The following is a 24,540-nucleotide window of genomic DNA, read 5'->3' on the forward strand; positions in this document are numbered from 1 at the left end:
AGCTCTCTCAAATGTCCCAACAAACACATAGTGGGTTCCAAATCTCATGTCTGCTAGTGATTTAGCTGTCCTGTTGGTTAATGATCTGTAAAAATGAAAGGGTACAAACTGGTCCAAAACTTGGAACAATTACTGAAGTAAAAGAAGAGGGTGCAAAGGCAGGTTTACAGTTGAACATTAAGGAAAATAATGAGCACAGTTGACTTACATAACTTTTAAGGAGATGATGAGGACATTGAAATAGTTTAAGATTTTCTATAACTTGGTTCAATCATTAATCAGAAAAGATTGCAGTCAAGAAATCAGAAGAACACTTGGACTTGGAAGGGCAGCTGTGAAAGAACTCAACAGGATCTTAAGTGTAAAGATATATAATTGAATAGTAAAGTTAGGGTTGTTCATGTTAAATGTATTTCTCATTTCTATGTATGATTGTGAAAGCTGAATAGAAAGCACAGATAGGAAGAAAATAAACTCATTTGAGATGTGGTGCTGGAGAAGACTTCTGCAGATACTGTGGACTGCTAAAGAGACTAATAAATGAGTCACAGAACAAATCAAACCCAAACTCTCCCTAGAAGCCATGATGACTAAACAGGCTGTCAAACCTTTGCTATATCATGGCAACAGGAAAAGACGAAGACCATGTTCCTAGTAGATAGACACAATAAAGGAAGCCATGGCTCTGAATCTGCAAGACATGAGCCAGGGCAAAGATAGGGGGACTTTGAAAACTCTCATCCATAGGGTCAACATAAGTCGATCAACTTGATAGCTGTTACCAAAAACAACCATGCCTGTCATGTAGCCTGGGGATAGGGTCTGTTTTGCATCTGACTTTGAAGTACAGGGCTTCAGGTATTCTTTTGCAGGTGCAGATATGAAGTTGATAAACAGTTTGTCTTCAGTGGCTGAAGATGAGGCTGTTACATAATGCTCAGCATGATGAATACATGTTGAGTAATCTTTTGTTTATAATATAGCATGCTGAGTTGTGAAAGTTATGTAGAAGGGGGTCATTTAATACCAAAATAACTCTGCAGGCAGGGGCCTGAGGTTTATTAAGAGATGCATTAGTGGGGATCAGGCTAAACCTAAGATATCTTGGGGGTATGCATGTCTATTTCAATTTCAGTAACCTATGTATGTTCTGTAATCTCTTCCCCAAGATAATTAGTTTGAGATGTGATATTTCTAGAAATTCTGAAGCCAAGGGGGGAAAACAGTTGTTTTCAGTTTGTTTTTTAACAGATGTTTTGGAAAAAATAAATGCAGTATTAACACCCATTAGCAGATTGAAAGTCACTTTGTTACTTTTGGAACATAAAATGTGTTAACTTAGTTTGGCATAAAAGTATCATGTTGGATATAAATTATTCAGAAATTAATTAATTAATTGAATTATTAAATAATTCAGAAAATAATTATTCAGAAAATAAATTCAGGAAATTTAGTAGAATTTACTTTTTAAAATGTCATTTTCTTCTTACTGTGAGGAACCCCTGAATGTAAAGAACTTATTTAGTTTTGCTAGTTAATGAGTATATCAAGCCACATTAAGAGGAGAATATCAACATTAGTCAAAAGGAAGCACCGTATTCCAAATTCCAATTTTCATCTTTGTTTTTTAAATGTTTTTGTCAGAAAAACGGTTTTTTGAAGGCATTTCCCCCCATTTTCCACCCAGGTTTTTACATTTCTTAAGGCTGATAATATCAATTCTTATACTTCTCTGGGTATCTTTATCCATTTCGACAGTGCACTTATTAACTTACACAAGGCTTAGGAATTAGCCCTAAACCTTACTTAAGCAATTTAACTTGCTGTTAGCTAACCTTCAGGAATCACATGTACATGGTTGTATCTCAGATGCTGATTACGTATTCCAGACACATTTAGGGTTCCTGATCTGTGAGTTGTTGTGACGGTGGTGGCAGCAGCATACTAGTGCAGGGATTTGTCTGCAAGTATTTTTCTTGAAATGCCCCCTTATTTTCTGTGCTTCCTAGTTTCGTAGGAGATGTTCCACTGAACTGTCTGATCTAATAACATAATGCAAATTAATGTTGTATTTCAAATACAGTTTTGAAGGTTTTTTTTTTTTAAAAATCAACTAAGAAACTGTAACATAGGTACAAACTCACATAGGAGAATAAACATATTGAATAAATCTGTATGCTAGGAAGCTGGGTTTTGGAGCCACACACTTCCACAAAATAAAATTAGGTGGATAAATCGCAGCCATGAAATGCTTTTTTGTATCCCCCCCAGGCCTCTAACACAGAAAACTGGAAAACATTTTTTAGGGGGGGCGGAATCCTGCTTCAAAATTTCTGACAATGTCCCCTATAGCTGGATTGGAAAATGAACTCTCGTGTTGCCATATGCTGCTATGGACAGTGCCTGTACTGCCTAAGCTGCTCAAATAATTGTATCAGTAGGGTCTACAGTATACATTAGGAAAACTTTAACTTTCTAGCAACTTGCTTAAATAGCAGAGCAGCATTCACCTTTCTACTAAGCAGAGATGTGTAATGTGCTCAGTCTTAGATGGGAAGGAAGGAATCTTTTTTATGCTTTGTAGTGAAATGCTTCCTGTCATGTCCTGCTTTTGACTGCTGACATAGTAGCTGACTGTCATTGCTTTCCCACACAACATCTCTTTTGTAGTACAGTGAGCCCTTGGCATCCATTGAGGTTTGGTTCTAGGAGCCCCCATAGATACCAAAATTTGTGGTTGCTCAAGTCCCATTAAGTAAAATGGCACAGTAAAATGATGTCCCTGATATAAAATGGCAAAATCAAGATTTGCTTTTGGAATGTATATATTTTAAAAATATTTTCAAGCCATGGATGGTTAAATCCATGGATGAAAAATCTGTGGATATACACTGCTCCCTCGGGTTACGAAATTAATTCGTTCCGCGGCCGCTTTCGTAACCCGAAAAGCCTTCGTAAGCCGAAATGCCATAGGCGCTAATGGGGAAAAGCCGCGATTCCGTGCGAAAAAGCCGAAAAAAGCACCAAAATTTTTTTCGTAACCCGAAAAACATTCGTAACCCGGAACAATTATTTCCTATGGGATTTTTTCGTATCCCGGAAATTTCGTAACCTGGGTATTTCGTATCCCGAGGTACCACTGTAGACGGCCAGTTCTAGGTGTTCATATGCCCATGTGAGCCTTTCTTAGACCCAACACCTTCTTCCTACTTCATTGGATGTCTTCTTGCAATGGCAGAACTATCCACTTTTTTTTCTATCCCTAAAGAATGGAGAATAATCAGTTGCAGATAGGATTAGATTGCAGTATATACTGCTAGTAGGAAATCCAAATACTGTACCACTGAAGTGAAGTGTGAACTTTTTCATAAGAGTACCTAGCATATTTGGACTGGACATGCTGCCCTTGCTACAAAGTGGACTGTATACTTCAAGAATGGATTGTGACTTTGGGCTTGAATGACAGTGCCATATGTCACCGTGATTGCAGCTTTTCATGATGTACATAAGATGACTCTCAGGTTGCTTCTATCCTGATGTTCAGTATTCTTAATGCCTAGATGTTCTCTAGCTTATATATCAAGGTATTTTGCCTCAGGTCATGGTTTAGGTGGCAACATTAATTCTTGCATGTGCCAATATTTTTATGACTTTAGCTATGAACTTATATAGATCGATTATATCATGCTAATCAGCCATGACAATGTATAACATGTTATATAGCCAAATACTTTTCTGCACTGTTAAAACTTGTGCAAAGCAGTGTCTTAACTACCCAGGTACTGATCAAAAACTTACAAAGTCTTTCACACTTGGCCAGCTAAGGTGTCATGACTTCTAAATAGTCTCCACTTTGTGTGGGGAAAAGAGCATTAACACGTAACAAAACAAACTCTTGATCCACTATTTTGATGCCATAATACTTAGCCAGATTCTGAATTCTGGCTTACAATTTCTGCACAATAGCTCAGTGGGTTGACTTTTGCAGGAAAGCTGTATGAATGAACACAGTTTCTAGAAAACCAGATTGGGCTATGTTTCCTGTACATATTTATTTTTAAAAATGGTCATTCTTGTGATAAGTACAAGCTACATGTTTACTGTGAAGAAAACATCAGTCTTTCCTCTAGCCATGTAATGTGTGGAACTGTGCTTACTGCTCCATATTTCCATTGATGGTCAATCTTACTTTGAAAGCCAGCAATTACAAACTTAAATCAGTGTTTGAATGTCCATGTACCATTATGCCTGTCAAATAAATACTATATTAATTCTGTTTCCCTTACAGTGGGTTATTATTGAACAAGGATGTTATACATATTCTATGGTGGCTGTACCACTATATGACACTCTGGGAGAAGAAGCTATCACCTATATTGTAAATAGAGGTATGTTTTGTATTTCTCAGCAGCTGAATACTTGCATCTGCAATATTTCTGTTACTGTAAAGCCTTTCTAATAAGACATCTCTGAGAGCCAGCATGGTGTAGTGGTGTATATGTTGGACTAGGACTCTGGAGGCCAGGGTTCAAATCCCCACTCAGCCATGGAAATCCACTAGATGATCTTGAGCAAGTCACACACTCTCAGCTTCAGAGGAGCCTCAGAACCTCAACCCCTCTCTGAACAAATCGTGCCAAGAAAACCTCACAATAGGCTTGCCTTGTGGTCACTGTAAGTAAAAAATGATTTGAAAACACAACAACAACAGGACACCTGACATCACACCATGCCGTGAATAATTTTTAGCTTCTTCTGAAAGCATTGATAATAGCAGAAAAGCAAGGAGTGGGGTCAAGTAATCACTAATGGCTTGGGTGACCACTAGGACTTTCTGGCTTTATTGGAATGAGTACAGAGATTCAGACAGTCTCTTTTGTGTTTGGAATCGCTTGAGAGAAGCTGCAGTTGAAACAAAGTCCTGCTAGCTACCTTTCACACAGGCCCCTCTACAAATGAATTGCACCAACCCCCTGGCTGCATAACCTTTCATGCAGAAATATGTAAATACATATATCCTGGAAACATGGCCTCTGACAAGCTAAGCTAGTTATAAGCACTTATGATTGAACATATTTATCTTCTTTCTTCCCAATTTAGCTGACATTGCTTTGGTTTTTTGTGATAAAGCCGAAAAGGCTAAACTTCTTCTGGATAACACTGAAAAGGGAGAAATTTCAATTCTCAAAACTGTTGTGATTATGGATCCCTTTGACAATGATCTTGTTTCTCGTGGAAAAAAATGTGGAGTAGATATCATCAGTATGAAAGAAATGGAGGTAAGCAAAGCAGTTTCTGGGACAGTCTCCAGTTCTGATGATGAAGCCAAATGCTTTAACTAGGGCAAGAAAGAAGCAAAGTTTAGCCAGTTACAAAATGCTGACCTTTGATCAACAAAGTAAAGGATAAAGTTTGGATTGCTGTTATTTCATAATGTGTAAATGATTCTAAACATTTGTCAAGATGAAAGATAACACAATCTAATATGGCTGGTTCAAAGGTTGTGTCCGTTCTGAAATAATTGTAATCAGCAGGCATTCAAATAAATCTCTGTAGTCCTAATTCAAAAATGTAACTGTAACAAAGATGAAAAGTGGTCTTGTACACGAACTAGCTCACTCTAATGTTTAGAGTTCTGACTTGTAATTCTCCACTAAACTTTGAAGCAGATTTCCTCAAGAGTCTTCAACATGATATCCAGCCTCTGAGTATTTCACTTATCTAGTGGGTCTAATAACTACATGCTTCCAGTTGCTTAGCCTACTGATTTTCAGATGACGTGCTTAGCTCTTTTAGGGTGTGTGTATGTATGTGTGTGTGAGACATACTTGCAACTAAAACCACAGCAAAATAATCTTGGCTTAATATCCAGGGATGTCAATTCCTGTTTTATCTTCTGCTCTTTATTAACTAAGAATAGTTGTCACCAGACAGAAAGCAAACAGCTACAGATGTTTTGCTTAAGGATATCTTAGAAAATGTACCACATTACTGCACTACACTCTTACAGTGCTGCTGTTCCATTTTAACTGGTCTGCCTGCCTCCTGTTGCACTATGGGATTTGCAGTTTAAGGAGGGACATTTAGAATTCTCACCCAGAGAGCTCTTAGGCCTCACTGAACTACAAATCCCAAAATGCAACAGGAAGCAGCTAGAACAGTAAAAGTGAAATAGCAGCACTATAAGAATTTAGTATGGTAATATGGGTAGCTGCAATAGCAGGAATGAAAGGAATATATGTCTGCTAGAGAGGTAACATCAGTAAAAAGATCCATGAGACAAGGATGGCTTAGTTTAAAAATGGTTTGTTTATCCTCATGTTTAAAGTTGTTTAATTTAAACCACTGTCTCCTAATTAGCACAGTTGTTTACTTTAATATTGGATTCCAAAGTTCTGATCAGTGCAAGACATATTACAGTGATCCATTCTGGACCTTCCCCCCTCCCCCCCCCCATATGTGAAAAAACGCAGGACTTCAAGTCCTATTGATTTTAATGGCAGCGCACTCCTGCACATGGTGAGGCATGCACATCATTTTGTTCCCCTAGGCGTGCTGTCCGTGTGAGCTCAAGTCCACGGATGGCAAGCCTGCAGATGGCACGGGCAGACTGTACAACTTTTTCATTTCTTAACTGTTCCTACCTTTGCTTCAGCGCCTTCAGAAAATTGAAGCTAGGAGATGTTCTGTTAAAAGAGCAATGAAGAGCCTAAATAACCTAAAGGCGTCAATTCCTGTTTGATCTTGAAAACTAAGCAGGGACAGCACTGGTTAGTACTTGGATGAGAGCCTACCAATGAATACCAGGTGTTGTAGGCTATATTTCAAAGGAAGAACCGGTAAAACCATCTCTAAGTATTCCTTATCTAAGAAAACCCTATGAAATTCATGGGGTCACCATAAGTCAACAGGGGACGCACGCATGTACACATACACATATTTAGAATGGTATAAGAAAACTTTTATTGCTTCCCTACTTATCAAGCTGAATTATAGGCTAGGCATTGCCAAGTGCTCTACTCTTTAGTATGAAGTTGTTTTTTATTCAGTAAAAGAACATGAAAGTAATAATTTAAAAAGTTGGCCATTGAGAATCTTGTGTGCTTCTGATACTTTCTCCAAACTTGTACCAAAATAAAGTTTAATATAAACAGGCAATAATACATTTAATTCTCCCTTAGATTTGTCTTGAGTTGAATAAGTTGCATCTGAGCAAACCTAATTTATTGTGCTGGAAATAGAAGAGTTAACTAGATCTTCCCTGAGTGCAGTAGATTTTGTTCCCTACAGATCATAACCTTTTGCAAACTTCGTTAGTACAAACTGTGATGCTTGTCTGGCTTCAAAAACTTGAACTTGCATTATTTTGCTAATCCTTTTTGAAGTGAAAACCTGCTTTTCTTGTTAAAAAGAATGTAAGGGCAATCCAGGCAATGAAACTAGATGGATAACATGTTTCTTGTCCAAACAGAATTGATCTTCAGTGGAAGCTAGTTAATGAAAAGTTGTGTTTGGTGCATTCCCTGGAAGGATTTACAGTGAAAGTTGTGGAAATTATGAAAATGATTATTAGATTTCTGATTTACTTGCCATTTCCTCTCTTTTTTTAAAGGCATTGGGAAGAGCTCACAAGCACAAACCTGTAGTAAGTATCATGCAGTTTCTAGTATATAAGACCAAGAGTCTAAAATCTTTAATTCTTCAATTAAATCTTTAATTAAAAATCAGAATAACTAGTGATTAATCTCTTGTTGTTAGGTTCCTAAACCAGAAGACCTAGCCATAATCTGTTTCACCAGTGGAACTACAGGTATTTTTGTCTTACAAGGAAGCAAACTACTTAACTATTAATTTTATATTCTGTCATTTAGAAATGTTTGGTACATGTGTTCTCATGAGTCTAATAACTTGATGTCTAAGAGTTTTCCACTACTGTGCATTTATTTTTTATCTTTAGGAAACCCCAAAGGAGCAATGATTACTCACCAAAATATAGTGAGCAATATGTCAGCATTTGTGAAAGCTACAGAGGTAATGTTTACTAATTGAAAAACTAAGAAGATTTTGGAACATAGCTCATTTTGAAAAGCAGCACTCAAATCAAGTGTGGCGCACATTTTTAACTTTGCAAAAAAAGTGTAAAAAATGTTCAGTATTGTAGTATAACCTTTAGCTTTAATAATGAGTCTAATATTTTTTTAAAGGTTATAATATTCAACTTTGTGGATTAAGCTACATTATGTTACAACTTTTTACACACTTTGTACTAGAGGTTCACATAAATTCACTTGGTGTAATTCAGAAAGTTGTACTGGAACATGTATTATAGTGTGTCTGCTAAATTTCTTAACAGGATATAGGCTTTCCTCAGCACTTAGTATACTAATGCTCGATCATGTTGTAATATGCCCTGGTGGCGCAGTGGGTAAATGCCTGTACTGCAGCCATTCACTCGAAACCACAAGGTTGCGAGTTCAAGACCAGCAAAAGGGCCCAAGCTCGACTCAGGCTTGCATCCTTCCGAGGTCGCTAAAATGAGTACCCAGAATGTTGGGGGCAAATTAGCTTACTTGCTAATTAGCTTACTTGCTGTTCACCGCTATGATCTTTGGAATAGCGGTATATAAATAAAACAATTATTATTATTATTATGTATTTTTATAGTATAAGCCCAGCACAATATTTCACTGTTTCTACTACAGAATATGGATGTGCTTGGAATATCTTATTTAAGATCACTCAGAATGTGTTCCTGAGGTGACATTTTAGCCTGATACAGTCAAATTCCCAATGTTTGTCTTTAACCTAGACCCCCCAGTTTCTTCCTGGCATGTTAATTTATTTGTGCTTTCCAGTTTGCCACAAGGTATTAATTCTGTAACTATGTCCAATGTTGCAGCTCTACTTAAAAACTGTTGTTTTTAACCAGTTGATTTAAGGTTGTGATTGTTGAGTGGAAGGAGAGACAAAAGCTGGTTTAAACAACTTGCAAATAGGACATTTACAGAAAAATATCTGGATTTAGTCTTCAGAAAATACCACAGTTCTGTGTATTTGCTAAATGGAATTAATTTAAAGAGAGGATTCATTTTTTATCTTTTGGAAACAGTCTGCTTTCTGGGAAACATATTTAGTTTAAGCATCCTGTCTTAAAGTTGCTTAAACTGCTTTGATGCATTTTGTTTAATTCTCCGCCCCCTGCTTGTGCATCTCATGCACTGAGAGTCTAGGTCCTCTGTGGATGCAAGGAATGACTTCATTTTAGCTTCTTGCTTTGAATGCTCCTGTCCAGTTTTTCAGTTGATAAGATGTTCTTGCTGACTATTACAGTATTGTTATCAGTAACACAAGATCAGACATGAAAACTTTGGTCAGCTATAAAAGAATGTTTATTTAAAAGCAGGGGTTGTCAAAATTCTAGCTCAGTTTCCACACACAACATTCAGTACTACCTTAGTCCTGTCCTGAGATTAACATGATGATACTTACAGTCTAAAAACAGAAATGGACTGTGATCTAAGCAGCTACTCTAGAAAAGAGGTTCCCAACTTGTGCATGTACTTCCGTGCTCCGTGGCTACTCCAGGAAAATGAAAGATATAAAAATTGAATGAAATTAAAGGATAAGAATATATTCTTATATATACTCCTAAACACCTTTAACTTGTAAGACATAGGGTAGGGGCTCCACCATAGAAATAAGGTCTGTGTGAGTCAAAAAGGTTGAGAACCCCTGCTCTAGATTATATTCTTTTAGAATATAAGAAGCACATGAGTTTCACACAACTCAAGGATCGGATGCTGAAATCTTTAGAATTCTATGAAGGTAGTACTTAGTTTTCTAAGTTATCATTGTTATAGCACACTCAAGTTGGCAGGATCACAGTATTAAAGATACTCTTTTCAGTTGCTCATATTAAACCATATGTAACCTACTCTATCCACTGTACTGGAGCATTGTTGTTAATGAAGTCTGCCACCCTAGTCCAGAGGGCTAAAATGTTGACTTCTCACACAGTCATATCAGTTCAGTTTAAATAGTTTGTACAGACTGGACATACAAAATGTTTGACGACATAATTGTTCCATGGGGCATAGAAAGTGATACATACTAACCAGCTTAATCTGATGTCTTTTACATTCTTCTACTGGCTTTGGTGATCACATATAATTATGTTTTTAAAATGACATGAAAACGAAAGCCTCTACTGCATGGGGAATAAAGCAGGGAATGTTTTTGCAAGCTGAAAGGCATCTCAACATGGGCAATAAAAATATCAGTGAAAACATTCAACCCCAAATTTTTATAAAATTAATGTTTTAGCTGCAAGAAGATTGCCATACAGTTGAGAGATTCAGCTATTGATTCTTGCATTATATTATCTTAATCTTTCCTAATGAATTTCTGTTTCCTTCTTCTTGCTGTTGCTTTTGCTGACAGAAAGCAGTGTTTCCTTCTGCAGAAGATACCTTAATCTCCTTCTTGCCCCTCGCCCACATGTTTGAAAGAGTTGTGGAGGTAGGCATTTGCATGTTTTCTGTAGCTATTAAATAGTCTCCTCTTTTGCAGAGTGGCATTTTAGTGAATCCTGGCGACACACACATTTCCTTTTTGCCTCTTGCACATATGTTTGAAAGAATAGTTCAGGTAAGTCCCTTCTGGGAGGGCAGCAATATTTGTAAATCTACACACAACAAGTAAGTAAACCTATGCCTACTAAATGTAGCTTAAAGAAATGATTAAGACCTAGAAGGTGACAATATTTGTTGGGGATAGTTGTAGAATCATAGTACCGAATCATCTCGGGATCAGAGCTTGTGAAAGGCTAATTAAACTCCAAAATTTTGTATGAATTTGCTTTTCTTCCCTATTTCTGGTAAAATAAACCTCTCATATTAAATAATGTAGAGATAAAATAATACAGCACTATTTACTAAACAATTTTTGTGTAATTTTTATTTCACTCAAAATTAAAAACTTCTAAACTCTGGAATCATTTTAGATGGAGAAATAAATGAATGTTTTCATATAATCAAAGAATCAAAGTTGGAAGGACCACAAGGGCCATCCAGTCTGACCCCATTCTACCATGCAGGAAGGCACAATCAAAGCACCCTTGACAGATGGCCATCCAACCTCTGTTTAAAAACCTCCAGGGAAAGAGACTCCACCACACTCTGAGGGAGCGTGTTCTACTGTTAAACAGCTCTTACTGTCAGGAAGTTCTTCCTAATGTTGAGATAGATCTCTGTTCCTGTAGTTTGAATCCATTGCTCCAGGCCCTACTCTCTGGGGCTGCAGAAAACAAGCTTGGTGCATCCTCAGTGTGACACCCCTTCAAATATTTAAACATGGCTATCATATTACCTCTTAATCTTCTCTTCTCCAGGCTAAACATGTCCAGCTCCCTAAGTCTGTCCTCATAGGGTATGGTTTCCAGACCCTTCACCGTTTTGGTCACCTCTGAAATGCTCCAAAGCTAAGGCAGATGCAAAACCTAAATGAGATTTCACTCAAAATAAGTTTGTAGCAGGCCTGCCTCAGCTTTCATCTTAATTTGGTTATTCTCTTAGGCTATTTGTTCTCTGTGCATATAATTTATGAACATGTTGTATGCCTAGACCTTTATGATAAAGAATCTTACAGTTTCATATTATTCTTCATCATTTTGTTACATCTGATTTTTCTGATCTCACCAGAGCTAAGAAGGATGCATTAAGCTATGCAAACAAACTCTGAAGTTTTTACTGTTATCTAGTTTCTTCATCTTATTAATATGAACAGTTACATATTGAAACCTGTGAGACCAGAAATACATGCATTGAATGTTTACATACAAGTTACACTAAAATTGTAACTATTCCTGAAAAGGCTTGTATTAATCACATACATACTGTATAAGATTGAAAGATTAGCATCCCAAATGGTGGCTGAAAATTGTCATAGAGGGAAAAGTAGATATGAATCTGTGTAGAGATGATAACAAGATTCTGATACCTTTTTCTTAAAATGTTCCCTCAAAATTTTGTCTTTTAAAAACAAAAGAAATAGTGTTCTTATGCACAGAAAAACAAACAACTAGAAACAAACATACTGTAATATTCTGTGCCTGTTCCCCGTCCTTGTCTTGGTTTTGATAAGTATAACATAGCTGACTAATTTCCAGAGAGGTAATTGTTTTAGTTTGTTCCAGCAAAAGCAACAAAGATTTTTGTGCGTATGTTTTTGCGGTTTGTCAGATGCTAATGCTTTTTTAAGCCATTTCAGCTGGCTAATATGTTCCTGTACCTTACCTTCAGGAAAAATATCCAGGGGTAGCTGTGCTGGCCATGTAACAAAGAACAATAACATCCAAAACCCACAAAACAGTGATACCTTTATTGGGACAACCAAAATTCACAAAATACATGTTACAAGCTTTCTAAGCTCCACTGACTTCTTAATACATGTGACTTACCTTCAGGAAGTGTGCTTACTTTCAGGAAATAAAGCAAATTGACTTGGGTTAGTCATAGTAACATCTAACTATCTTGCTGAGAATATTCTAGTATTACTGATTTTCTTTTTATAAAATGTAGTGGTTCCCTTATTAAAAGAATAAGTGGTTGTGGAAGAGGTGTTCAGGCTGCTACTATAAAACTGTGAGCATTGGCTTCAGGCCTGTTGGCCCACCTGGTAAAGCCTAGGCAAACAGGAAAGCCCTCCATTCAGAACAGAAATGTTTCAACCAAGCAAGGAACAGGATGCATCTCCCATGCCGGATGATCAGCAATAGTGCATCCACAGCAAGCCATTATATGTTTTTTTAAAAAATTCTAGAACATTATAAAATATGGTAAAACCATTAAAATGCCTATTAAAAGAGCAGCATATCAAAGAATGTGAAACTTTGTGTTAGCAATAAATACCATCTGGCATGGCTTCCAGAAAACTAGGTGCAACCCAGTCTTTCAAAACACGTTTGCATCTCCATTAAAAAGTCTTATGTTTAAAAAACATTTTTAAAATGGCTGGAGAAATTCAGCTAATAATTGTACTCAAAAATGGGGTATATAATTTGAGAGGCAGTTATTATCAGTTTCCATTATAGATTACAGTTGCCCCGCCGTTTTTGCCAACCGAGGGGGACAAAATGGGACATGTTCTGCCATTAAAGTCAATGGGGGTTGAATATTGGCAATTTTCCATTTTCACCCGGGGGGGGGGGATGGATCCTCTGCAAAAACAAGGGGTAACTGTATACTGAGTAACCACTTAACAGCTGGCTGAGAATTTGAGCAGGGGAAAAGGAAGGGCCAGCTCAAACTCTTGTTAGGTAGTGAAACCCCCTCTAGCAAAGCTAGAAAAGCAGCTTGTCTCTGAGCGGCTGCTATAGCTGGCCTGACCAGCATCCAGGCAACACCAGGAAAGTCATGAGAACCTTTTAACAACCCAGACAAGTTTGTAAGTGGCATGCTGTCCTTCACTGCCTCCTCCCTTGCACCAGTTAGTTAGGATTGTTCATGGGACAGCATGGAAACCTGGAGAAGCCACCATCCAGTCACTACAGACATCTGTTGGCCACCGCCAAGAAGAAACTATGAATTTCAGAACCCAAAGGAAGAGGCAACCAAGGAGAAGCTTTTTGAACTGCATCTGAAAAGAAAGAAACGGATCTGCAGAGAACCTGTGGAGTAACAAGTTCTCTTGAGAGAGAATCTTAATTGACTTCTGGGTATGGCATCTTCACATTACTTCATGGAAGAGGGGGGTTGCAGAGACAAATATCACTGGTTCAGAGGCAAGTTCTGGTTGTTGATTCTCTTCCCAAAGAGAGGGAGAGCTCCTTAAGTTCCGAGAAACTGATCAAGCAAACGGACCGCAACACTCAGCCATGAGTGAAGTCGTAGGGACCACGGGAAGTTTACATCAATACTTGTGCTTCTGTATGCAAGCCTTTAAGCCAGCAGTTGTACTTCTTTCTTTTCTACAGATGCATCTACACTGTAGAAATAATGGATTTTGAAACCACTTCACATGCTGTAGCTCCACCCTACAGAATCCTAGAATTTGTAGTTTTACAAGGTCTTTAGCCTCTGCCAAAGACTGCTGGTGCCTCACAAAACTACAAAGCCCACAATTCTATAAGATGGAGCCATGACAGTTAAAGTGGTGTCAAATTGCATTATTTTTATAATGTTGATACGCCCCTACATATTTATTTGAGAGAAAGAAATTTTCAACCCACTGAGGATATTAATACTCAGGGGAGTTTTCTGCTTTCTATACTAATATGGGGATCTTAAGGACTATTTTTTGATAACTTTTAAAACAGAAACCAGAAAGTCTTATAAAATTGTGACTGGAAAAATAAAATATAAAAAGCACACAAATGGATAAAGAGTACCGTAATATAAAAAGATTTAAGTTTTTTTTTTAAAGTTGGAAGACTGGTTGTTTTTGTAAGTATTTTTTCCAAGAAAAAATGGAGTAAAGGAAAGATCAGTTTGTTATGGAAAACTGAATTTGTTTTAGCTTATTGAAAATAGTCACAGTAACAAAAGAAATTAAATGCTAGGCTGTGTTATCCAAAGGAGTCACTGTAGAGAAAAAAGTATGTGTTAAATCTTTATATACCAAGATTCTATTCAGTAGAAGGATGGCAAAGATGCAGCCCCCAGAAGATGAACGTGATCAAGCAATTTGACAGACGATACAGGAGAAATTGATTTTAGGAACTTTAAAATGAACTTGAGATTGCACTTTAGCCTGATAGAGGATACAAATGAAGTCAGAGAAATGGAAGAAGCAACTGGATTTTGAATGGAGGAGGTTGGCTGAGATGACAGCTTGGATTGCAAAGAAAAAATCAGAGGAAAATTTACAGCCATTTTGTAGATTTTTAAGTGAGTCAGAAAACACCAGGGGAGAACACCAGGTCTATTGGAAACCACAGAGAGGAGATGAACAATATTGGACATAGGGAGGACAGAGTCATTTAGTTCTTATATAGATTTCAGGAAAGAAAGAAAATGGGGATGGGGGAATAAGATGATCTGGAAGATTATTTTTAATGGAAGGATGTTTACTCTCTAAATTGTATGTATTTTGATGATTGATATCCAATTAGAACATTTGAAAAGGTTTGGCAAGAAACCAAGGATGAAATTTAAACTATGACACAGTAAAGAAATAAGGATGGATTTAAATGGATTTCAGATATTAATCAGTGTGTATTGCTGGATGAGGATTTAGTGTAAAGGAAGTGCTTTTACACTAAATCCTCAACCAGCAATACATACTGCTTTCAAAATTAGGTTAGTTGATTTAAGAAATTACTTGAAAGATTGTGTTATATGTGTCTTGGTGGGGTTGGATAACTAGAAGGGATATGATCATGAGTGGTTTATTTGTAAATACCTAAGGAAAAGGATGAAAACTGGAACTTAAACAGAAATAATGACCAAGGAGGATCTACATAAATTCAACCTAGACAAAGAGGAAAATGGGATAATAAAAGAGTTCCCTTACCTTAGAACAAACATTGATCAGAGCCAAGACTGCAGTCAAGAAATCAGAAGAAGCCTAGGGATGGGAAGGGCAGCTATGAAAGAACTAGAAAAGATCTTAAATGTAAAGATATACAACCGAGCACTAAAGTTAGAATCATACAAGCCATTGTATTCCCCATCACCATGTATGGATGCGAGAACTGGACAAAGAAGAAAGCGGATGAAAAGAAAACCAGTTCATTGGAGATGTGGTGCTGTAGAAAAGTGCTGAGGATTCTGTGGACAGCCAAAAAGACAAACAAATGGGTCCTTGAACAGATCAAGCCTGAAATCTCCCTGGAAGCCTAGATGATCAAATTGAGGCTGTTGTACTTTGGCCACATGATGAGAAGGCATGCTTCGTTAGAAAGGACAATTATGCTAGGAAAGGTAGAGGGAAGTAGAAAGAAGGGAAGACCATATGCTAAATGGATAGACTTAATTAGGGAGGTCACAGGTGGAATCTGCAAGACCTAAGCAGAGCAGTGGAGGATAGTGGGGCTTGGAGATGCCTCTACCACAGGGCCACCATGACTTGGGGTTGACTTGTGGGCAGTTAACAACAATGAAGATTGGAAGTCACTTTCTTTTCTCTCTCTCTCTTTCTTTCTTCTTTCTCTTTTTATCTATTTGTAGTTCTCCCCTTCCTCCAAAAAGAAAATCTGGTTCTCTCTTTTTAATTTACTTTATGTAATGTTAATGCTCTATTTTATGTAGTTGTTGTTGTATGTATGGCATGGAGCAAGAGAAATATTAGATGCCATACAACTGGCCTTCCAGACTGATTTAGGAGAGAAAAGAACACTCCTGGCTACCACTGCCCTCTGATCCATTTACATGCTGAGTCTACAGCTCAGGAGAGAAGACAACCTATCCAGATGGGGCTGTATACTGTAGACTTTGATCCCAACTGTATCTTGCTTCATATCTAGTTCTTTTGCAGTCCAGGAAATATGCCAGATATTGTAGTCCTGTGTAGCCATGCAGAAAGGTGTGCCATTCTTACATATTTACTACAGAAGAGAAAGAAACATGTAGGAGTTCTGTGAACTAACTGAACCAGCTAGCATGGGATTTATAGATCTCTGGTGTTTGCTAACTAGATACACAATATTATGTGGACCAAGGTAGTCAGGAAAGAGTGTTCATTGTCTTCTGTGGGGAAATGGTGGTAGAAGGACACTTAATGAGACATGCCTCAATTGGATGCTTTTGTATTGTTCATATTGTTTTGTTTTTAATTTTCTATTATGGTCTTTTTCTACAGTGTGTGGTTCTCTGCCATGGAGCTAGAATAGGATTTTTTCAGGGAGACATCAGGCTGCTTATGGATGATTTAAAGACTTTGCAGCCCACGATATTTCCAGTTGTTCCAAGGCTGTTGAACAGAATGTTTGACAAAGTAAGTCCATGAACTGAGTCAATCAGTGTCAGTCTCTAAAGTTCAGAACACCCATTGGACCTGCCTGTGCCTTAGAGCATATATGGTGTGTATGCTGTGACAAGGACTTAGTTAATGACCAGTTTTCATAAGTTCGGGAGGATCCATACTGTTTACAAATATAATAAAATTGTCTTCTTTTTTCTAGATCTTTGGCCAAGCAAACACTTCATTTAAACGATGGATACTGGACTTTGCTTCCAGAAGGAAAGAGGCAGAACTCAGAAGTGGCATAATTAGAAATAATAGCCTATGGGATAAAATGATTTTCCGTAAAATACAGGTAATAATAGCTTTGTTGTTTTCAAAATTTCTGGACTTCTACTTAGATAATCAGTCTCTAATGGAAAATAATGTCCCAAATGGAAATAGTTTGGTTTTGACTGTGCATCGCATTTTTTAAAAATTTTAATTTTTAGAACATAAGAAGATGTTTTAAACCAGTTCAGATTATTTCTCTGTCTAGTTCAGTATTATTTAATCCAATTGGTAGCATCTCTCCAGGTTTTTCATTACCTCTGCCTGTAGGTTCTGGGAACAAATCTTGACATTCTGCATGAAAAACACTGAGCTATAGTCCCAATCTGAACAATCCTTTTTTAAGGATCTCTCATAACATGACACAGTTATGTAGACAAAAGATGGGGAAAGTCTAGCCCACAATTGACATGTGTCCCTGAAACCCTCTTTTGTGGCCCCTGAAACCTTCCAAGCCCCCAACTACCCAACTGATTTTTTAAAACATAATTTTTTTGGGGGGGGGGTTTAAATGAAAACTGCATCGAAGGGACCCAGACACATAAAAATATACCCAAAAAATGCTTACTGTTCCCCTATAAACACCCACACCCAATACTTTTATTTTCACCAAGGTCCTTCTCAAATGGTTTCAGAAAGTGACACAGCATTATTTCTATTTTCCATTTTGAGAGGGTCTTTGAAGAAAAATAAAGCTATTTTGGCACATAATTGGGGGGAGTACAGCCTTGGGGTAGGTCAAGGAGGAATTACCCCCTCCCATAGTTGACCACTCTCGGTTCTAGAGTCTCAGTGTGGATTGTAATCTGGGAAAAATGCATGTTTGAATGTTTCACTTTGAAAACTCATATCAAGAAGAACTGAGATAGCACCCTTCTCCCTAACTTGCTGACTTTCAAGAGACATCCTTGATGTAAGGAATGATTTGCATCTGCAGCCACCTCCTATCTGCAGTTCATCTTCTGAATACTTCATATAGTGACACCAAAAACACATGGCTGTAATTATTTGTATTCTTTAGAACCTTTTTAAAATTGTTTTTATTAAATCTTTTAAAATCAATACAATAATCATAAATCGCCACAACATGCATTATCAACAGGATTACCATCATAATATGAATACATACACATATCAATACATACCTACTCATCGTTTAACTGTACAGCCTTAATGTTTAACAGTCTATTTGGCAATGATAGCCTTCAGCTATTTCCGTCTTTCTATTTCCCCCTTCTCTATTACTTTCCCTTCAAAGGCACTTGCTTTTTCCTCCTCTTCTTCTTTAGAACCTTTTGATGGTGTACAAAGAGTACCCATCAAGAGACATAGAAACTTGGGTGTGGCAAACTGCTTTGTATAACTGTTGCACGAATGGGTTATGATGCTTGTATTGCTCATTTCTGGAAATGGCCTAGTAATTCTGGATAGAAAATGCATTAAAATCTTGTGAAACAAGACCACGTAGTGTCATGTATTCAGATCTGAAGCTTTTTCTTCAATTTATTAGATCATTTTTAGCCTGCTGTACAGAGCTCTTAATATTTAGAAAGTAACCCATGTTGTAGGCCCTTATATAGTTATCAGTTATCTCAATCAGTTATAATTTGCTGATATTGTATATTGTATTGAATATATGAGCGTGTGTGTGAGAGAAATGATCCTTATTTCCCACATAAGTTAATTTCTTACAAATAGAACTGGTATTTTGTTTTTGTATTGTTTTGTATTTCACTCTTGATTCTCCTTCCATACTACAGCATACATTAATTCTTGTGTGTGTGTGTGTCGCCCACCCAATTTGGTAGGAAAATACTAGATGCCACAAGCTGTACAAGACCCTCTTATCTAAGGCTGCTTTTTCTGAGGATCATAGCAAAGACCACTTGATTTGGATAACACTTGATTTGGATAACAGATGAAACAAACAAACAAAAAAAACCTCTTCACTGTTGTGGTTTGGATTCTGTGGTTTTGAAAAGCAGATTAATTTAAATATCACATCGTATTTCTGTGATTAGAAGTGGACTTTCATGCGTCAAATACTCTGTTCTCCTGCAAGCAGTTATAACCTGTCAGGAAACACTCACTGTTCTTGAAATAAAAATATCATGGGCCCCTTTTTTCTTTTCTCTTTAGGCAAACCTGGGAGGCAAAGTGAGGCTTATGATTACAGGAGCAGCTCCTGTTTCTGCAAATGTGCTGACATTCCTAAGAGCAGCCCTTGGTTGTCAGGTAATATTGGACTGTGCTCAGGTTGCCAGTCAGTGTACCCTGTCCTTTTATAAAGTTACTTTAAAGCTTTTTATGTCAAAACTATAAATGTCATACTTTGTTCACAGCCATAAGTTCAAATAACAAACAATAAAATTCCAGCCTTAGCAACAGCAGCAACAACAACTTTCCATAACCGATGGGGCAAGAGCAAGGAAGGGAACTGAATTGCATGCTCACATTGTGCAATGTTGAGGAGGAGTAAAAATCTGGTCATGAGGAACTTTCACTTTGCTCTTGCAGTTAGTATTTGAAGGATGCAAAGTGCCACTTTGGAGTGTCTAGTTCTTCCCTAATAGAAGATGGTTTTAAAATAACTGCTGGTTCTAAGCTTTTAAACATAAAAGCAATTTCACAGAAATTCTGGTTGTTCACATATGAACTTACCTTCCCAATCAACGTATTAGAATTCAATAATCCCTACCATGCATAGTTGGTACCATGGCACCTGTATACCTGTATCAGATGCACCTGTGATAGAGAGGTTGATAGTTCTATCATTTATTGTTTTCAGCTTGATTACAGTGTTGAATCAGAAGTTGTATATTTACAACTAAGCTTCAGGACTATATCAGAAAATATAAATAGAAAATATTTTTAAAAAATCTGGGCATCTGTTCACTGGACCTAGAGAAACTGTCAAACTTGAGTTGATTACTCACTAGAACCTATTCTCTATGAATTACTGCATAAGTTGAAATTCTTACTAGAAGTTATTTATAGCTGGAAAAACTGGATGACTGCAGTACACTGAGTGCAATATATGTACAGGAATTTTGCACAAGGAGATCCTGGAGATTTTCTTCTGTTCCTGTGTTATAGAAACAGCAAAATAGTTTTGTAGCAGATAAGAGATCCTGATGGAAAAGTTACATTGATTGACTTGTATATCCTGCTTAACAGTTCTATGAAGGCTATGGACAGACAGAATGCACTGCTGGATGTACCCTGACTTTACCTGGTGACTGGACTGCTGGTAGGGCTTTTGTAACTTAGTTTTACAGCATTTTAAAATAAGATAAGATAGCATATTCTCTCATGTATGGAGTAGTCCTTCTGAAGTAGTCCAGAAATATAAACATATTACTTGGGAAGCAATTCTTAACAATTTTCAGTATGTGACTGAACAGGATAATTGAATCTTATAGTTAGGTTATGCTAGTCCAGTGATTCCCAACCATGTGTTTCCAGATGTTGGTCTCCCACTGACACTATCCCCTGACCATTGTCCATGTTGGGCGAGGATGGTGGGAAATGTAGTCTTTAAAATATTCTGTGTTCCCTTCATTTCCCTAGAGATAATTCTTGTCACAAATGACTGGGCAAGTCTAACAAGCAATTGTTAATTATGTGTGTGAGAAAAAGATGATTAGCTATCTCATGTTTTAAAGCCTTGTGATGCAGCACCGATCATCATCTGAGTACAAGAGAATCTATACCTGATGAGAAGACTGGCCTTTTTTAGAGATTTATGTCTCTGTGAAAAGTCTTGCATGAACTGAGAGTAATATAGACAGTGGTGTCCGTACATAAATTGAATTGTACATTGTTATTATGTCTTAGTTACAGAAAGCGAATGATCTTTTAGGAATACTGAGAGTAGCTTTTAAGAGGCCTGGGAATAAAGGTGTCTTGTCCTCCTAGTTTTAGTTTGACATCCAGATGCAGGACCAATGTGTGAAATTGTGGTTCAGGCGTGGGCAAAATGCAACTTAGGGAGCCATATGCAGCCTCCAGAGCTACTTTTGTGGTTCCTAAGGGTCCCCAGGGATTTAAAAAATGCACACAAATGCCCTCTAGGCATATTTTGGGCCAAAAATGGTTCCCAGGGTTCCCAAACCATGGCAAAAAAGCTTTCCATGCCTCTTAGAATGAGTTTGGGTGTAAAACTTACGTATTTACTTTGCTAATGGAAGTGTGCATGGACCACCAAGGTCTCCTGGGGGATAATGTTTACCCCTGTCCTCCCACAGTTGGCCATCCCTGCTCTAGGTCAAACCCAGACCAGAGATCTATTAAAGAACTGTAACCAAATGACTGGCAGTAATCTTCCTTACTTTCTGCTGTCTTGAAGAAAACTGCTATCTATCAAGGGTACCTTGAAATAATTTTTCTGCCTGCATTATTTTGTCAGGGTTTACACTACTGGCTAATTCATTCCATTTCCTAATGTCTCATGGAGAATGGTGGCTATGAAAGTGCTTAGGAATGGAGTGTGGCTTTGGCGCGACCTCCGGACTCTTAGGACCCATGCATCATTTAAATAGCATACCTCCAAAGAGACCCGAAGCAGCTTTATTTTGGCAGTCTGTAACAGGCCAACATATCTAAAATATGCCACAGCACCCAGTCTAGGTGCCAAGTGGGGTTTTTTCCTTGGCCACTCTTAAGACAGCCATGTTCTCTCCGCATTTTTAAAAAATAAGAGTGGAATGAGCAGTGGAGGAGAATAGCTGGTATCATTGCAATTGCCAGGACAAAATCTGTCAGTTATAATGCAAACCAGTCTTTAAACTATTGAACATACAATAAACCTTTCAAAAAGCAAGTAAAGTATGTGGGGAAATGTAGATGAGAACTGGGCAATACAGACTGATGCAACAATCTCCATGGTTGTCTCACCTAGAAAGAGCAAGGCCCAGGGAGCTGAGTAGTGCCCAGTTCACACATTTTTCCTTGTAGTTGTGAAGATGTTCATGAGTACATTCTTGGGCAAGAGATCAAAACAGAAGAGATTTTTTAATTTAAAGAATAATAAGGTGGCTTAAGAAGTTATGTTTTCACCTTGCACAACAGTGGAATTATGTGTTCTGGCCCTAGGAGCCTTATTACACCACGAAAGGATCAAGGTCAAAATACTCTCTAACCACTCAAAGCAGATGTTCTTTTTAACTTGAGACTGGGCAACACCATGAGCATGTAATAAAGGAAGTCATCCAAAGGATGGTAATACCCCAATAATAATAATAATAATAATAATAATAATAATAATAATAATAATAATAATAATAATAATAATAATAATAATAATAATAGTTTATTTCTATCCCGCTTTTCCAATTCAGATCGTGGTGTACAAATCCAGATAAAATTACAATAATCAATAAAACAGGTAAAACAAGACATAAAACAGCATATAAAACTAATACTCGAGTAGCTGAGTAGGGGAATCCAGAAAAACATAGCCAGAGTCGTTACCAAATAGAGGGGAAAACCAAAGTCACATCTCATGGGGGGAAAGCTTGGGAAAAGAAGATGGTCTTGAGATTCTTCTTAAACAAGTCCAAAGAAGTGGTGGAGCGGAGCTCATCATGGAGATTATTCCATATTCTCGGGGCCGAGATTGAAAAGGCCCGTTATAAAAGCAATGGTCTTGACACTTGAATATCCTTCATTATTTAAAGCCACTTTTTATTCAATGAATAGGTCATGTCGGTACCCCAATGCCTTGCAATCTCGTAAAGCTTGTTGATGTAGAAGAAATGAATTATTTTGCTGTCAAAGGTGAGGGTGAGGTAAGTGGTACTCTAAATCCAAGGAGTGGCAGTTTGCTGGGATTCAGGAGTCCTGTCTCAAATTTGTACACAAAAAATTTATTTCAAGAGAATAAATTCTGTTTGAGAGTCAGGGTGGTGTAGTGATTTGAGTGTTGGACTGCAGCTCTGGAGACCAAAGTCCAAATCGCTGCTCAACCATGAAAACCCATTGGGTGACCTTGGGCAAGTCACACCCTCTCAGCCTCAGGGGAAAGCAAAAGCAAACCCCTCAGGAAGGAGGATTACCATCCAATTTAATTACTTTGGATTGTCATCTCACTTAGTGTAACTCTTGAAGTTCATAATGTCAATAAAGAATGAAAGTAGAGTGAATTCTTCTTGAATAATTGTACTAGCGATGGTGAACTTTTTTCTACTTAACCTGGAACAATTAGTACCAGTAGTAAAAGAAAACAAAACAGTGTTCTGCAGACTTTTACAGGACTTAAATCAATTTCTGTTTCAGGTTTGCGTAAAAGGGTCAAATGTATTCCAAGGATACCTGAAGGACCCTGAAAAGACAGCAGAAGCTCTTGACCAAGATGGTTGGTTACACACTGGAGATGTTGGTAAATGGTTACCGGTAAGCAAATCTGTGAATTCTCAGGGTTTACTGTTTTATTTCCTCAATCTCACCCCAGACCTGGTAGTGTCTAAATCTCCTCTAAACAACATATTTATTTCCTTCATACCAGTGTCCCTTCCTTGGGTGGTCTAAATTCAATTGTGACATTTGATACCTTTGAACATCGTTGGAAGACATGCCCCACCAAACACGAAGCACCGGTCTGACTTAGCATTAGCTCTCCCCCTTGTATAGTGAAATGGCTTGTTGAGAGTTAAATATCATAGGTGGCTGCCCAACCTGGATATTCTCTCCTTGCTCAATGTAGTCTTGATTCTCTGTCAAAGTGCTTGGCTCAGAGTAAAAGGTTTAGACTGCAACAGTCCAGTTCTTCATGCTGTTGTCCCTTTGCTTAATATTTACAAAGTGTAGTCCTCACAAGCATCAGGAATGTGATATATGTGTAGGCTTCTAGATAACTGAGTGTTGGTAGAAGTTGCATATATGTTACTGGCTGCCTATAAGCAGGGAGCCAAGATGGATGTTGAGCATTCATATAGTATACTCAAGCATGCCGTTGTTTGGTGAATGTATGTGATTAAAAGCATACCTTGATTGCACTTGTGTGTGTAACTTCATGTAGACTTGTAGAACAGTTACCACTGGACTTCAGCAGGAATGCCAAGTAATACCATTATTGTAGAGATAACTTTGGCATAATCCTAGATCTAGATAATGCTAGCCTCAGCATATTAAATTACTGTTATGATGAAAAACATAGGTTTTCCCCCTAAGTTGAAGTGAACACTTTTCACATCTGTTCAAGGAATTATGACATAGCTAGTTGGATCACATTAATGAGAGGACAGAATAGAGGTGTGACAAGATTATTATTATTATTATTATTATTATTATTATTATTATTATTATTATTAT

General features: G+C 37.5%; 1 protein-coding gene across 3 annotated transcripts in view; it reads left to right on the plus strand.

The window, feature by feature from the left end:
• ACSL1 (acyl-CoA synthetase long chain family member 1) overlaps positions 1-24,540 on the plus strand; it is a 62,367-nt gene that overhangs the window by 30,929 nt on the left and 6,898 nt on the right. For 2 of the 3 annotated variants that reach the window (XM_042469112.1, XM_042469111.1), the window contains exons 6-17: positions 4,289-4,388; positions 5,101-5,279; positions 7,613-7,645; positions 7,759-7,810; positions 7,958-8,031; positions 10,570-10,647; positions 16,798-16,932; positions 17,120-17,254; positions 19,369-19,464; positions 20,407-20,479; positions 22,930-23,018; positions 23,506-23,622. In XM_042469112.1, the coding sequence (XP_042325046.1) occupies positions 4,289-4,388; positions 5,101-5,279; positions 7,613-7,645; positions 7,759-7,810; positions 7,958-8,031; positions 10,570-10,647; positions 16,798-16,932; positions 17,120-17,254; positions 19,369-19,464; positions 20,407-20,479; positions 22,930-23,018; positions 23,506-23,622 (1,161 nt within the window). Of the gene's footprint in view, positions 1-4,288; positions 4,389-5,100; positions 5,280-7,612; positions 7,646-7,758; positions 7,811-7,957; positions 8,032-10,440; positions 10,519-10,569; positions 10,648-16,797; positions 16,933-17,119; positions 17,255-19,368; positions 19,465-20,406; positions 20,480-22,929; positions 23,019-23,505; positions 23,623-24,540 lie in introns of all 3 variants that reach the window. The other variant, XM_042469110.1, reaches the window with a different exon arrangement.

This window comes from Sceloporus undulatus, chromosome 5, assembly GCF_019175285.1.
Source record: "Sceloporus undulatus isolate JIND9_A2432 ecotype Alabama chromosome 5, SceUnd_v1.1, whole genome shotgun sequence".
Classification (NCBI taxonomy): domain Eukaryota; kingdom Metazoa; phylum Chordata; class Lepidosauria; order Squamata; family Phrynosomatidae; genus Sceloporus; species Sceloporus undulatus.